A 14,189-nucleotide genomic window follows, 5' to 3' on the forward strand; every position below is an offset into this window, starting at 1 on the left:
AGACTTCAGGAGGAAGTCACCCACTACTACACCGGTGAACATCCAAGGGAAAGACATTGAGATAGTGGACTCTTATAAGTACCTGGGTGTTCACCTCAACAATAAACTGGACTGGACTACAAATACAGACATCCTGTATAAGAAGGGCCAGAGTCGACTCCACCTGCTGAGGAGACTGAGGTCCTTCGGAGTCTGCAGGACTCTGTTAACCCTTTAAAACCGGTGAGAGCGGGCACGCTCCGTTTTGTGCAACTACATTTAAATACTTGTAGAACTGCAACCACATAAGCTAGCGCAATAATTTTTTTGCATATGAAACCGGAGGAGTTGTACTTACATCTTATGCCATCAGCTTGTCCTAGGTAACGGTTTCCTTCCACATATGGCTTTGCAAAAACTGCATAAAAAGCACTTGCAGCAACCAAAACATAATATTCCAGAAACACGCTTTGCCGATCCGATCAGCTGTTCATAACACTTCCTACGTTACAATAGACATCAGCGTGAACTATCGCGTGTCCGCCATGACCTGCCCGAAACCGGAAGTGATGTCATTTTCGCGGAAATGTAGTTTTTTTTTTTTACCATCAGGGCTTCATGAGCCTATACTGGTGTTTTTAAAAGATATGTTTGACTTTATGACTTTCTGTGTCGTTTCTGAGATGCTTAGAACTAAAATTGCACTGCTGGAAATAGTTTATTTTGATGCATATGCTCCTTTTTTGAACAAAAAAGCAGCATATGCTTTTTTGTATATTTTTTTTATGCACCAAAAAAAATATAGTGCAAATTTGCACTATAATATTTATTTTCGTTTTTCCTGTTTTGCTGTTTTTCAAAAATAAAACTATGAAGACACTCAAAATAAATTTTCTGTGGTGGGAAATTATTTTGTGCAACTTTTTTGTATTTACAGTTTTGAGGGATAAGCCTCTTAAATTTGTCTAACTAGAAATATATGTTTAAAAAAAACAAAAACGATTTTCAATTTTTTTGTAGTTTATTGCACTTTCTTGCAATTTTTGTAATTTCTATGCACTTAATGCCGACATATTATTAAAATTTGGGCTATAATGGTTGTATTGCAACTTGAAATGCTCCCAAAAATGGCACTACAGCATGTAAAAATATAATATAAGCTCTGGCGGACTTGGTAGGTCGTAAAGGGTTAAGGACATTCTATGACACTGTGGTAGCATCTGCCCTTTTCTATGCAGTGGCCTACTGGGGGAGTGGATGCACGGACAGGGAAAGGAGCAGGATTGACAAACTGGTGTGGAGGTCTAGCTCCGTGCTGTTATGTCCCCTGGAGTCTGTGGAGGTGGTTGGCGAGAGGAGGATGTTAGTTAGTTAGCTGACATCCATCAGGAACAACCCACATCACCCACTGCATGAGTATATGAGTGGGCTGAGCAGCTCTTTTAGTCAGAGACTGAAACACCCTCGCTGCAGGAAGGAGCGCTTTCGCAGATCTTTCTTGTTTGAATAAGTAATTAAAATGCATCAAAAAAGGAGAAGTAGTTTCTATAAAGACAGTATCAATTGGAGTGTATCCTGCTGACAGCTTCTTTCTATTCTGACAGGATGGTGACAAACTAATTATGTACAAATGATCAAATTAAAATCCCATTTTACCACATTCATTTTTCAGAGTGAATTTGGTGCCTTCTTCCCCATCATGTGTTTCTTTGTATTCTTCTCAGGTTTCATTAAGATTATATAACATTTGGGTATGAAGATGCAAATTAGCAGTCCAAAACTGGAAGCAAGTATAGCAAAAATTTCTACAGCAACACTGAACTTCCCAGGGGAGCTGACATATGCTGGGACAAATGTAATCCATACTGCACAGAATATCAGCATGCTGAAAGTGATAAATTTGGCTTCGTTGAAATTATCGGGTAGCTTTCGAGCTAAAAATGCAAAAATAAAACATAAAATAGCCAGAAGTCCTATATAACCAAGCACAGCCCAAAAGCCCACAACTGAGCCGAGGGCACACTCCAATGTGATCTTGTCTTTGATTTCCTTAAAATTCTTAAATGGAAAAGGAGGAGAAGTTGTTAGCCAGATGATACATATGTTAATTTGTATAAGAGTAAATGCTGTAACACAGAGTCTCTGCTGTGTCTGCCCAAACCATTTTTTAACATTACTACCTGGACGTGTAGCTCTGAAGGCCATTAAAACAACCATAGTTTTTCCCAGAAGACAAGAGATACAGAGGACAAAGGTGATGCCAAATGCTACATGTCGGAGCATACAGGACCAATCAGAGGGCTGACCAATGAAGGTCAGAGAACACAGAAAACACAGAATTAAGGAGAAGAGCAGCAGGAAGCTCAGTTCAGAGTTGTTTGCCCTGACAATAGGAGTTTTCCTATACTTGAAGAAAATAAGTATCACACCAATCGTCATGTGGGCCCCAAATATAGATGCTGCAGTCAGCAGTGCTCCCATAATTTCTTCATATGATAGAAACACTGCTTCCTTCTTTATACAAGCATCTCTTCTCTCATTTGACCAAAACTCAGGGAGACATCTCACACAGGTGACTGAATCTGGAAATTAATATTAAAACAGACGTTACTTTTACCCAGTACAGTTGTGTATGCCTCTGCCATGATATATTCTACTGGTGCTTTAGAATTAGAAGTTGAAAAACAACATTATTATTGAATGACTGCTACACTGTTTTGTGATTAAATGACGATTGACACAGCATTCATCAGAGATTGTGAATGTAGTATACTTTCCCCTAGAATTTTAAAGGAATATGCATATAATTTTAAAAAAAATCATGAGCATACACAGGCAGAAAGATACATAATTCTCCTGTTAGAAAATCAAACATGTCCCTTTTATCCTAACGATATCTATATCTATATATCTATATCTATCTATTTATATGTATATGCATGTGTGTATATATATATATCTATATATCTATATCTATCTATTTATATGTATATGCATGTGTGTATATATATATATCTATATATCTATATCTATCTATTTATATGTATATGTATATGCATGTGTGTATATATATATATATATATGTACATATATCCCCAAGAAAGAGGAGGAACCATCATGAAGAATAGGCCTCTGCACAGTATGTATGCTGGCAGACAGAGGAAGTGGCTGACATCCAGAAATCCTACCAGTGCCTCGAAAAAGCTGAAAGACAGTACAGAGGCACTAATCATGACAGCAGAGGAAAAAGCTCTGAGCACAGGATCCATAGAAGCTGGGGTCTGTCACACCAGACAAGACCCCAGGAGCAAGCTGTGTAAAGATGCCCCTGAGACAATCCAGCACATAACTGCAGGATGCATGTTGCTAGCTGGCAGGGCATACATGGAACGCAATAACCAAGTGGCTGGCATAATATACAGAATCATCTGTGCCGAGTATGGTCTGCAAGTCCCAAGGTCAAATTGGGAGAAACCCCTCGAGAATGATCGAGTTAAGATTCTGTGTGGCTTTTTGGTAGGACTTGACAAAGAAGTGCAGGAGACAGATGCTGTCCAGTGTAGCAAGTGATTTATTCACCATTTTGTGACCAACCAATATTTACAAAAATAAATAAAAAACTCGACTCCAAAATTAACTCAGTTCAAATAAACATAACTAAACTTAAATCAACGGAAATTAAGGTCAAACTGCACACAGCTACACTGCCCTGGTCCTTCCTTCCTTAACACCTGCTTTCATCTGCTTAAATAGTCCATTCACCCCTGGACTATTCCATTAGGGTAGGTATGGCAAACATTTCTATACTCAAACCTGTACTACTACTTATCCTAGCAATAAAACTCTAAGGTATAGTCACTACATCCATCCATCCCTTTGCTTCCGCTTATCCTTTTCAGGGTCGCGGGGGGGCTGGAGCCTATCCCAGCTGTCATAGGGCGAGAGGCGGGTACACCGTGGACAGGTCGCCAGTCTGTCGCAGGGCCAACACACAGGGACAGACAACCATCCGCACTCACATTCACACCTAGTGGCTATTTGGATTATCCTATTAACCTATCCCCACAAGTTGCATGTCTTTGGATGGTGGGAGGAAGCCGGAGTACCCGGAGGGAACCCACGCAAACACGGGGAGAACATGCAAACTCCACACAAAATGACCCCGGCTTGATGGTAGAATTGACCTTCTTGCTGTGCGGCATAGTCAATACATATTAAAACAAATCCATTTCTCTACTAACACTCTAAAAATCAGCTTTATTAAATTACAAAGAGTCTCCTCCTTCTTCACCTGGTCTCTTCCTGTGACCTCAGATTAACCAGGAAACTAAGCTACATTTCCTCCTTTTGTTCCTGGAACACAGGTAGGTAAGGTGGGTTCAAACAAAACCAATTAACAGTTGAAATAAATAACATGTTAACTTAACAAACTTGTCAGAATTGAGTTAAACCAAGATGTTGCACAATCTGTAAAAGTGCAAAACATAAACAAACCCAGGATAGTAGATGTTTGGTTATTGCAGACTACATATGAGATATGGCTAAATCAAAACAAGAATGTTAACTAAAAATATGGACAAATGGTGTTCTCACCACTTTGTCACAGGCTTTCAGATACAGATGGACAAAATGGAGATGGCTAACCAACCGGACATAGTGGTGGTAAACAAACAGAAGACAACAGCCGTAGTGATAGATGTAGCGGTTCCCAATGACAGCAACATCAGAAATAAGGAACACAAGAAGCTTGAGAAATACCAAGGGCTCAGAAAAGAGCTCAAGAAGACGTGAAAGGTGAAGGTAACAGTGGTCCCAGTGGTAATCGGAGTGCTAGGTGCAATGACTCCCAAGCTAGGTGAGTGGCTCCAGCAGATACCAGGAACAACATCTGAGATCTCTGTCCAGAAGAGCGCAGTCCTAGGAACAGCAAATATACTGCACAGGACCCACAAGTTCCCAAACCTCTGGTAAAGGACCTGAACTTGAAGGACAGACCACCCACAGGGGCAAGAGGGAGTTTGTTGAAATATATATGTATACTCTTCTAAGGTAGCACGTTTTATTACAGCTCAGTACTTAAATAGTAATAGTCAGGTAACAAGGCAGAAACAAAGTAGTAATGCAGTTATCGGCCCCTCTGGTGTTGGCCAGAGGGGCCGATGGCGCGATATGGCAGCCTCGTTTCTGTCAGCCTGCCCCAGGGCAGCTGTGACTACAACTGTAGCTTGCCTCCACCAGTGTATGAATGTGAGAGTGAATGAATAGCGGCATTGTAAAGCGCTTTGGGTGCCTAGAAAAGCGCTATATAAATCCAATCCATTATTATTATTATTATTATTATTAGTTAAGTTGCGCCTTAGGGTCGGGGAACGGGTCCTGACTGTCATCTGCGCTTATGCGCCGAGTGGCAGTTCAGAGTACCCAGCCTTCTTAGAGTCCCTGGGGGGGGGGGGGGGGGTGCTGGAGGGTGCCCCACCTGGAGACTCTGTTGTCCTGCTGGGAGACTTCAATGCTCACGTGGGTAACGACAGCGAGACCTGGAGGGGCGTGATTGGGAGGAACGGCCTCCCTGATCTGAACCCGAGCGGTGCTCTGTTATTGGACTTCTGTGCTAACCACAGTTTGGCCATAACGAACACCCTGTTCGAACATAAGAGTGTCCATAAGTGCACGTGGCACCAGGACGCTCTTGGCCGTAGGTCGATGATCGATTTTGTATCAGCAGACCTGCGACCATATGTTCTGGACACTCGGGTAAAGAGAGGGGCTGAGCTGTCAACTGATCACCACCTGGTGGTGAGTTGATCAGGTGGCGGGGGAGGACGCTGGACAGACCTGGTGCACCTAAACGCGTAGTGAGGGTGTGCTGGGAACGTCTAGCAGAGGCCCCAGTCCGCGAGATCTTCAACGCACACCTCCGGCAGAGCTTCAACAGCATTCCGAGGGAGACCGGGGACATTGAGTCCGAATGGACCATGTTCAGCGTCTCCATTGCCGAAGCTGCTGCATTGAGCTGCGGCCGCAAGGTGGTGGGTGCCTGCCGTGGTGGTAATCCCCGAACCAAATGGTGGACACCAGAGGTGAAGGGAGCCACCAGGCTGAAGAAGGAGTCCTATCGGGCTTGGTTAGCCTGTGGGACTCCGGAGGCAGCCGACAGGTATCGACAGGCCAAGCGGAATGTGGCTCGGGCAGTGGCTGAAGCAAAAACTCGGGTGTGGGAGGAGTTCGGAGAGGCCATGGAAAAAGACTTTCGGACTGCCTCGAAGAGATTCTGGCAAACCGTCAGACGTCTCAGGAGGGGAAAGCGGTGCTCTACCTGCACTGTGTATAGTGCTGGCGGAGCGCTGCTGACGTCGACTGAGAAAATTGTCAGGCGGTGGAAGGAATACTTCGAGGACCTCCTTAATCCCACTGACACGTCTTCCAAGGAGGAAGCAGAGTCTGGGGATGAGGGGAATGACCCGCCAATTTCCGGGGGCGAGGTCACTGAGGCAGTTAAACAACTCCTTGGTGGCAGACCCCCTGGTGTTGATGAGGTCCGCCCCGAGTTCCTGAAGGCTCTGGACGTTGTAGGGCTGTCCTGGTTGACACGCCTCTGCAATGTTGCGTGGAGATCAGGGGCAGTACCTGTGGACTGGCAGACCGGGGTGGTGGTCCCCATCTTTAAGAAAGGGGACCGGAGGGTGTGTTCCAACTACAGGGGGATCACACTCCTCAGCCTGCCTGGGAAAGTCTATGCCAGGGTGCTGGAAAGGAGAGTTCGTCCGTTAGTCGAACCTCGGATACAGGAGGAACAATGCGGTTTTCGTCCTGGTCGCGGAACACTGGACCAGCTCTTTATCCTCTCCAGGATACTTGAGGGTGCATGGGAGTTTGCCCAACCAGTCTACATGTGTTTTGTGGACTTGGAGAAGGCATTCGACCGTGTCCCTCGGGGTGTCCTGTGGGAGGTGTTGCGGGAATATGGGGTGTCTGGCCCATTGCTACGGGCCATTCGATCCCTATACAACCGTTGCAAGAGCTTGGTTCGCATTGCCGGCAATAAGTCGGACTCGTTCCCGGTGGGTGATGGGCTTCGCCAGGGCTGCCCTTTGTCTCCGGTTCTGTTCATAATTTTTATGGACAGGATTTCTAGGCGCAGCCAAGTGGCGGAGGGCTTTCACTTTGGTGGCCTCAGAATCTCATCTCTGATTTTTGCAGATGATGTGGTTCTGTTGGCTTCATCGGGTGAAGGCCTCCAGCTCGCACTGGAACGGTTCGCAGCCGAGTGTGAAGCAGCGGGAATGAGGGTCAGCACCTCCAAATCCGAGGCCATGGTTCTCAGCCGGAAAAGGGTGGAGTGCCCACTCCGGGTCGGGGATGAGTTCCTGCCCCAAGTGGAGGAGTTCAAGTATCTCGGGTCTTGTTCGCGAGTGATGGGAGAAGGGAGCCGGAGATCGACAGACGGATTGGGGCTGCAGCTGCAGTAATGCGGACGTTGCACCGGTCCGTCGTGGTGAAGAGGGAGCTGAGTGTAAAAGCGAAGCTCTCAATTTACCGGTCGATCTACGTCCCTACCCTCACCTATGGCCACGAGCTGTGGGTAGTGACCGAAAGAACGAGATCGCGGATACAAGCGGCAGAAATGAGCTTCCTCCGAAGGGTGGCTGGCCTCTCCCTTAGAGATAGGGTGAGAAGTTCGGCCATCCGGGAGGGGCTCAGAGTAGAGCAGCTGCTGCTCCACATGGAAAGGAGCCAGCTGAGGTGGTTCGGGCATCTGACAAGGATGCCCCCTGGGCGCCTCCTGGGTGAGGTGTTCCAGGCATGTCCCACCGGGAGGAGGCCCCGGGGCAGACCCAGGACACGCTGGAGAGATTATATCTCTCGGCTGGCCTGGGAACGCCTTGGTATTCCCCCGGACAAGCTGGAGGAGGTGGCTGGGGAGAGGGAGGTCTGGGCCTCTTTGCTTAGGCTGCTGCCCCCGCGACCCGACCCCGGACAAAGCGGATGACGATGGATGGATGGATGGATTAGTTAAGTTATTACCATGCTATTACCAAAGTAATAACCACTTAATAACCAAGTAATATTATGGTAGCAACATTTGTAACAGGAAAGGAATATTATGCTGACATTTATGTTAATGCATAATAAGCACCCAAAAACTAAGTTTAATACTGTAGAAATACAGCTCGGTAAAAGAGTGGTAATAGTAGGGTAAAAAATGCAGTTTTCAAGTAATAACTACTGAATTACCACTGGTGGTTTCTGTGTAATAAGCAGGAAACAGAACTGCAAAATGCAAATCTGCCTCTCTATTTAATAACATATTAATCAACTATTAAAGCAGACGTAAGAACGTTGTGATTACCTGGAAACACCTGTGGTAGTTTTTCTGTTATAAGCATAAATAGAAACAACCTACAAAGAGCTGGCTGCCAGTAGGTGGCAGACTGCTGTCTACTGGGAATCTGTCATTTGTATTTTAGCCCTGGATAAAAACAAAGAAGAAGTAGTGTGTCTTTTTGGCTTGCTTCTTGGAGCGATGCTTGCACAAAACAATGGATTATAACAGTATATTGGACAAACGGGAGAACATAGATGGCATCTTATTTTTGTGTACTGGACATTTTAAAAATTAGTTCCACTTCCTTTCCTACCTGAAATATTTTTACGATACTATGCATTGTCATCCATATTTAAACTATGCTGTGAAAGAGGGTCCTTTACACTTCTATGCACACCTAATATATTCATATGTATTATTCTTTTAAGCTTAATTATTAGTATTTTACCTAAGTTTTTTCACTTCATTACAGACTTCCTGGTTCTTGTTTCATTCAGTTATAATGATCATGGAATTCAATTCCTGCTTATTAACCCTTTAAGACCTACCATAGAACCAAGTCCGCCAGAGCTTATATCATATTTTTACATGCTGTGGAGCCATTTTTGGGAGCATTTCAAGTTGCTATACATCAATACAACCATTATAGCCCAGATTTTAATAATATGTATTCATTAAGTGCATAGTAATTACATAAATTGCAAAAAAGTGCAATAAACTACAAAAAAATTGAAAATCGTTTTTGCTTTTTTAACATATATTTGTAGTTAGAGAAATTTAAGAGGCTTATCCCTCAAAACTGTAAATACAAAAAAGTTGCACAAAATAGTTTCCCACCACAGGAAATTTATTTTGAGTGTCTTCATAGTTGTATTTTTGAAATACACCAATTTTTATACACTGCAGGAAAAACGAAAATAAATATTATACTGCAAATTTGCAAAAAAGCAGCATATGCATCAAAATAAACTATTTCCAGCAGTGCAATATGAGTCCTAAGCATCCCAGAAACGACACAGAAAGTCATAAAGTCAAAGATAACTTTTAAAAAGACGAGTATAGGCCCTGAGGCCCTGATAGTAAAAAATACTACATTTCCGCGAAAATGACGTCACTTCCGGTTTCGGGCAGGTAATGGCGGAAATGCAAAAGTTCGCGCTGACGTCTATTCCAACGTAGGAAGTGTTATGACCAGCTGATTGGATCGGTAAAGCGTGTTTCTGGAATATTATGTTGCTTTTTATGCAGTTTTTGCAAAGCTTTATGTGGAAGGAAACCGTGACCTAGGACAAGCTGATGGCATAAGATGTAAGTACAACTCCTCCGGTTTCATATGCAAAAAAAAATTTTGCGCTAGCTTACGTGGTTGCAGTGCTACCGGGATTTAAAAATAGTTACGCAAAACAGAGCGTGCCCGCTCCGATCGGCTGTAAAGGGTTAAGCAGAAAATGCCAAAGGTGTTTCCTGGTGGTCATCACTACTTTTTAAGTTTGGTTATTAATTTGTTATTAAACAAAAATGGGCAGTTTTGCAGCGCTGCTTCCTGCTTATTACACAGACTCTTTGACAAGTAATTGAGTGGTAATAACTTAGAAATTACCACATTATTACATATTTGTTTCTGCCTTGTTTCCCTAGTCCAATAACATTAATGTTAGTTTAATATTTCTTAACTATAACCACTGTTGCTACCATGATATTACTTTGATGTTGAAAGGTTATCACTTTACAAACAAGCTGTAATAGAATGTGCAGGCATACAGACTAACCTGAGGCAGTGAGTTAAATATTTTCAAATATTTTAATCAGGCATTCTAGATGGAGATTATCTCTGCATAAAAGCATTAATCAAAATCATTAAATAGTTCTCATATGGCCTTCCTACATATATAACTTTGCTTTGCAACACACCAAAATTAAATGAAATATCACCACACCGGTAACGTTGCTGATTTCTCCTTCTGCACATCTTATACAGTCATAGCAGCAAACAGGCCTTCCTTTCTGGAGAACCTTACGTGTTCCTGGGGGACATTTCTCACTGCAAACTGACACAGGAACCTGCATGATCAAGAACGTTTAACTGTCTATAGACATTGAGAAAAAAAATGTCTCTGTGATGTTCTTTGTTAAAAAACAAATAAATAAAACTCTTAATGTTGAAGCATCAAAACCAAAATAAACAAAGTATGTACATATGTATAAAATTAAAAAATAGAACAAAAACATAAAAACAATGAAATTGTACGATAGCTTACCTGCTTTGAGTTTCTTGCCCAAATTAAAGACTTGTTTTGCAGATTTAGCTGTTTTTCTTGAACTAATGATGGATTATACAGACCAACTGTTACAAACTCCACAACACTGTTTTCTCTTGACTGCCAGTTTATAATGTCATACTTTGCTGCTGGATCTCCATTCTCATCAAAGTGAACCTCATCTCCTTCCTTAGTTGTGAAATGGATCTTTCGTATGTGTTGCAGAACCTAAGAAATATGTTATGACTCAATTTATTGCGTGACAAAGATTTTGCACACCTACTGACTGAAAAATATACAGAAGAACTGCAAAATGAAGTTCTTGAAAATATTTTTAACTAAAATATCTTTTTAATAATGTATCTTAATGTGAACATTGTAATGTAAATTAGTAAAAAGCTCACCGTGAGTGGGTCTAGCTGCACATTTTTGTTACATGTTTTATTACAGCTGAGGATATTGTGAAGTGCATGGGCCACTGCATACACTCCTTTGTAGACATTGTTAAAGAGAGGCATGAGAGACATGTCAATGAAGCTATTTTGAACTCCAGTTACATCTTCATGCCCAGTACACTCTTTCTGAATGTCTGCTGATGACGCTGACTGCCTAAACCTACAGTTAAATAATGTCTCCCAGAACTCAATAAACAGTTCATTGTTTGATGAATTGAGTGGCTTCTCATTCAGTATGAACTCTCTCAGGCCAGTGACATGTACTTTAGGAATGGAAAGACCTATGGCACCATCCAGTATGTGATGTGTGTCCATTTCTGCAGTTCGTGAATCAAATATCCAAGTCTCACTGCCTATCCACTGATACCCAGACAAGTTATGGTATGAAAACTCAGGTAGCAGCACATTCAAATCTGCACGGGTAAGGAATGTAACAATCACCTTGGAGGTTGAAGCCTTTATAATGTCAATTATCCTTTGTATCTTGGCAGATGGATCTGTTCTAAAGAAAGGTACAGAATACTCCAGACAGATGCCCAGCTGCTGTGCAGTTTCAGTGAATGTGGCCATGCCATTATTTCCATAATCATCATTGGATCTGATAGCTCCAACCCAAGTCCATCCAAAATACTTGACCAAATGGGCCAGGGCTCTGCTCTGGTAGTAGTCACTGGGTATTGTTCTGAGGAAGGATGGGTACTTGGTTTTGTCACTGAGACAAGCACATGTAGCAAAGTAGCTGATCTAGAATAAAAAATGAAAAACTTATAAATGAAAAAGACACAAGATGAAAAAAATGAAGCTGTTAAAAATAAAATATTTGAATTTTTTTTTTAACAGCTGTGATGCATATGCATAGATACAAAAATAGCAATTCTACTCAGTACAGGTACATAAAATGTACCAGGCAAAGCTTTGATCTAAGAAAACAAAATATTTTTAAAAGTATTCAAAGATTTAAAAAAAAATTAGATATGTATAATACCCACCACTGGTATAAAAAAAGGTCCGATGACAGTAGCTACTGCTATGCTTTTAGAAGAAGAGGTCGCTCCTATAATGGCCTGCACATGTGCAGGTCTGGTGCACGTTGTCTTTGACGGTACAGACACAATTTCATTACCATTAGCTAAAGCCAGGGTAGCTCCAATGCTTCTGGTATCAGGTCCACAAATGTCATAGATTTTATAGCCCACAGAGATTCCTGGCAGTAGGTCTGTGCTGTTATTAATTTCCTCAATGGCAAAAAGCATAGCCTGGGCAAACTGCAAATCTCTGAAATTTAAACTTAATTGAGACAAACAATTATGAATAATTGTGTTCCTTAAAACAGACACAAATATTTATGGATAAATGTTTAAATAGAAACAAAAGCATTTCTCATGAAAACATTTAAGATAAGATATGATAAGATAACATTTATTAGTCCCACACATGGGAAATTTGTTTTGTTACAGCAGAAAGTGGACAGTGAAAAGTTACATAGAAAAATTAGAAAAACCCCTAATGAAAGGAATTTAAACGACTGAAAAAATCAAAATAAATTTTATTCTACTTTTGATTCCTAACAGATTTCGTAAATGTAAATGGATTTGTATCTTGTCATTTACCTGGTACATTGTAGTCGCAGAGGTTTGATCATGTAGGTATCTGTTCTGTCTTTCCAGCCTGTGTGAAAAGAAAACACCCCACCCAGTATAATTTCTCCATCTTTAAATAGCAGCAGGTTCTCAGGATCTCCTCTACGCCTGCACACTGGCTCCTCAGCAGAAGAGGCAGATGCCACTAACAGCAGTTGCAGAAGTGCCCATCCCTTTTCTGGCCATCTTTGTGTTGATGTCATTTCTTGAGCTAAACCCTTAGTAGCATTAAAGTACTGTAATGACGATGAAATACTTAGACTGGTATTTATACCTTTCGGTGCAGCATAAATAAAAATCGAATAGAGACAGTTAATTCCCAGTAGATGTACAAATTCAGCAAAATGAGGGACATGCCCAACTTTGCCATTTAATGTAGTTTCATATATGTAAAATAAGGATATACACAGGTTTATTTAAATATGAATTAACAATGCAAATCACAATTCATTACAAATGAATATGTAGAAAAAAAATTATTTTTCCAAAACAGTACTTTTATGGAGTATATTTTTACAGCACTCTTAGAGTTTTATGAAACAAGTTACAGTCATCCATTCACTTCCACTTTCACATCTGTGATGAATAGATGTGATATTAAGATCTGTCATCAGTATGATACTAATTTCATTCTGAAGTTTACATGACATGCTGAAGAAAATTTACACCATTGAACCCTCCTCTCAGAAACTGTAGTGGATTTAACAATGTCTTTGAAGTGTGGTTTAAGAAAAAGTGATTTTACATCATGTGTAGCGCCATCTTGTATCAGTACAGAACCTGATTGTTTCGTGTTACATCTTTTACTAGATGCACTGAAATGGGGTAATCCACCTGTGGGCCGTAATGTTTGGGTTTGTAGATCACTTTGCAAATGACAGTTGTGTGGATAAGTACTTGCTTGAGTCAGTTGCATAGGTGGTTCAACAGACCCACAAGTTGAAGCTGACACTGTCCCCTCTGTGTTGTTGAGTCATGATGTGGAAAAACCAAGCGTTGCAATCAGCTGGCAGTGCAATATCCTTTTTCAATGAGTACCAAGCACTTCCAACCAGTTTACACCAGTTTGCAACCAGTGTGGGGGGTCAGTACTCAAGAACAATAATGTATTACACATTATGTGTTACATTTAAGTAAAACAGTATGTTATATACTCTTAGCCTAAAGTTATTTGTTATGTTACTCAATACTTTCTGGTAACTTTGTAAAATGACCGGTTATGTTGTTTAGATGAGCTGCATTTTATCACATAAAATATTGCTGATTGTATCCAACGGGCATCTGCTCTGCCAGCTTGTTCTGTATACTGACCCAGCGAAGAGAAATCAAATCTGGCTTTAGCCTGTTGGTCCAGTGAACCACTGGTTCTACTTAGATGACAGATTCCATTCAGCATCAGCAACAACGTACCAGATGTGAGATGAAGAACAAACACAGCACAAAGGCAAGAGTACATGATCAGCAGTTTAGAGGTATTTTAGACATTCAACACCAACAGATTTTTTTTTATTAACTGTAATTTTTGTTTACA

General features: G+C 41.6%; 1 protein-coding gene across 1 annotated transcript; it reads right to left on the reverse strand.

Annotated features, from left to right (window-relative positions):
- Nucleotides 1–1,647: 1,647 nt before the first annotated feature.
- On the reverse strand, nt 1,648–12,675 carry LOC113036255 (extracellular calcium-sensing receptor-like). The gene is made up of 6 exons (XM_026192469.2): nt 12,629–12,675; nt 12,008–12,305; nt 10,968–11,762; nt 10,564–10,791; nt 10,243–10,366; nt 1,648–2,561 (listed from the first exon to the last, which is right to left on the reverse strand). The coding sequence occupies exons 1-6, from the start codon at nt 12,658–12,660 to the stop codon at nt 1,648–1,650; spliced, it is 2,391 nt and encodes a 796-aa protein (XP_026048254.2). The 5' UTR covers nt 12,661–12,675.
- Between the last annotated feature and the right edge of the window lie 1,514 nt (nt 12,676–14,189).

This window comes from Astatotilapia calliptera, chromosome 14, assembly GCF_964374335.1.
Source record: "Astatotilapia calliptera chromosome 14, fAstCal68.1, whole genome shotgun sequence".
NCBI classification, from domain to species: Eukaryota; Metazoa; Chordata; class Actinopteri; order Cichliformes; family Cichlidae; genus Astatotilapia; species Astatotilapia calliptera.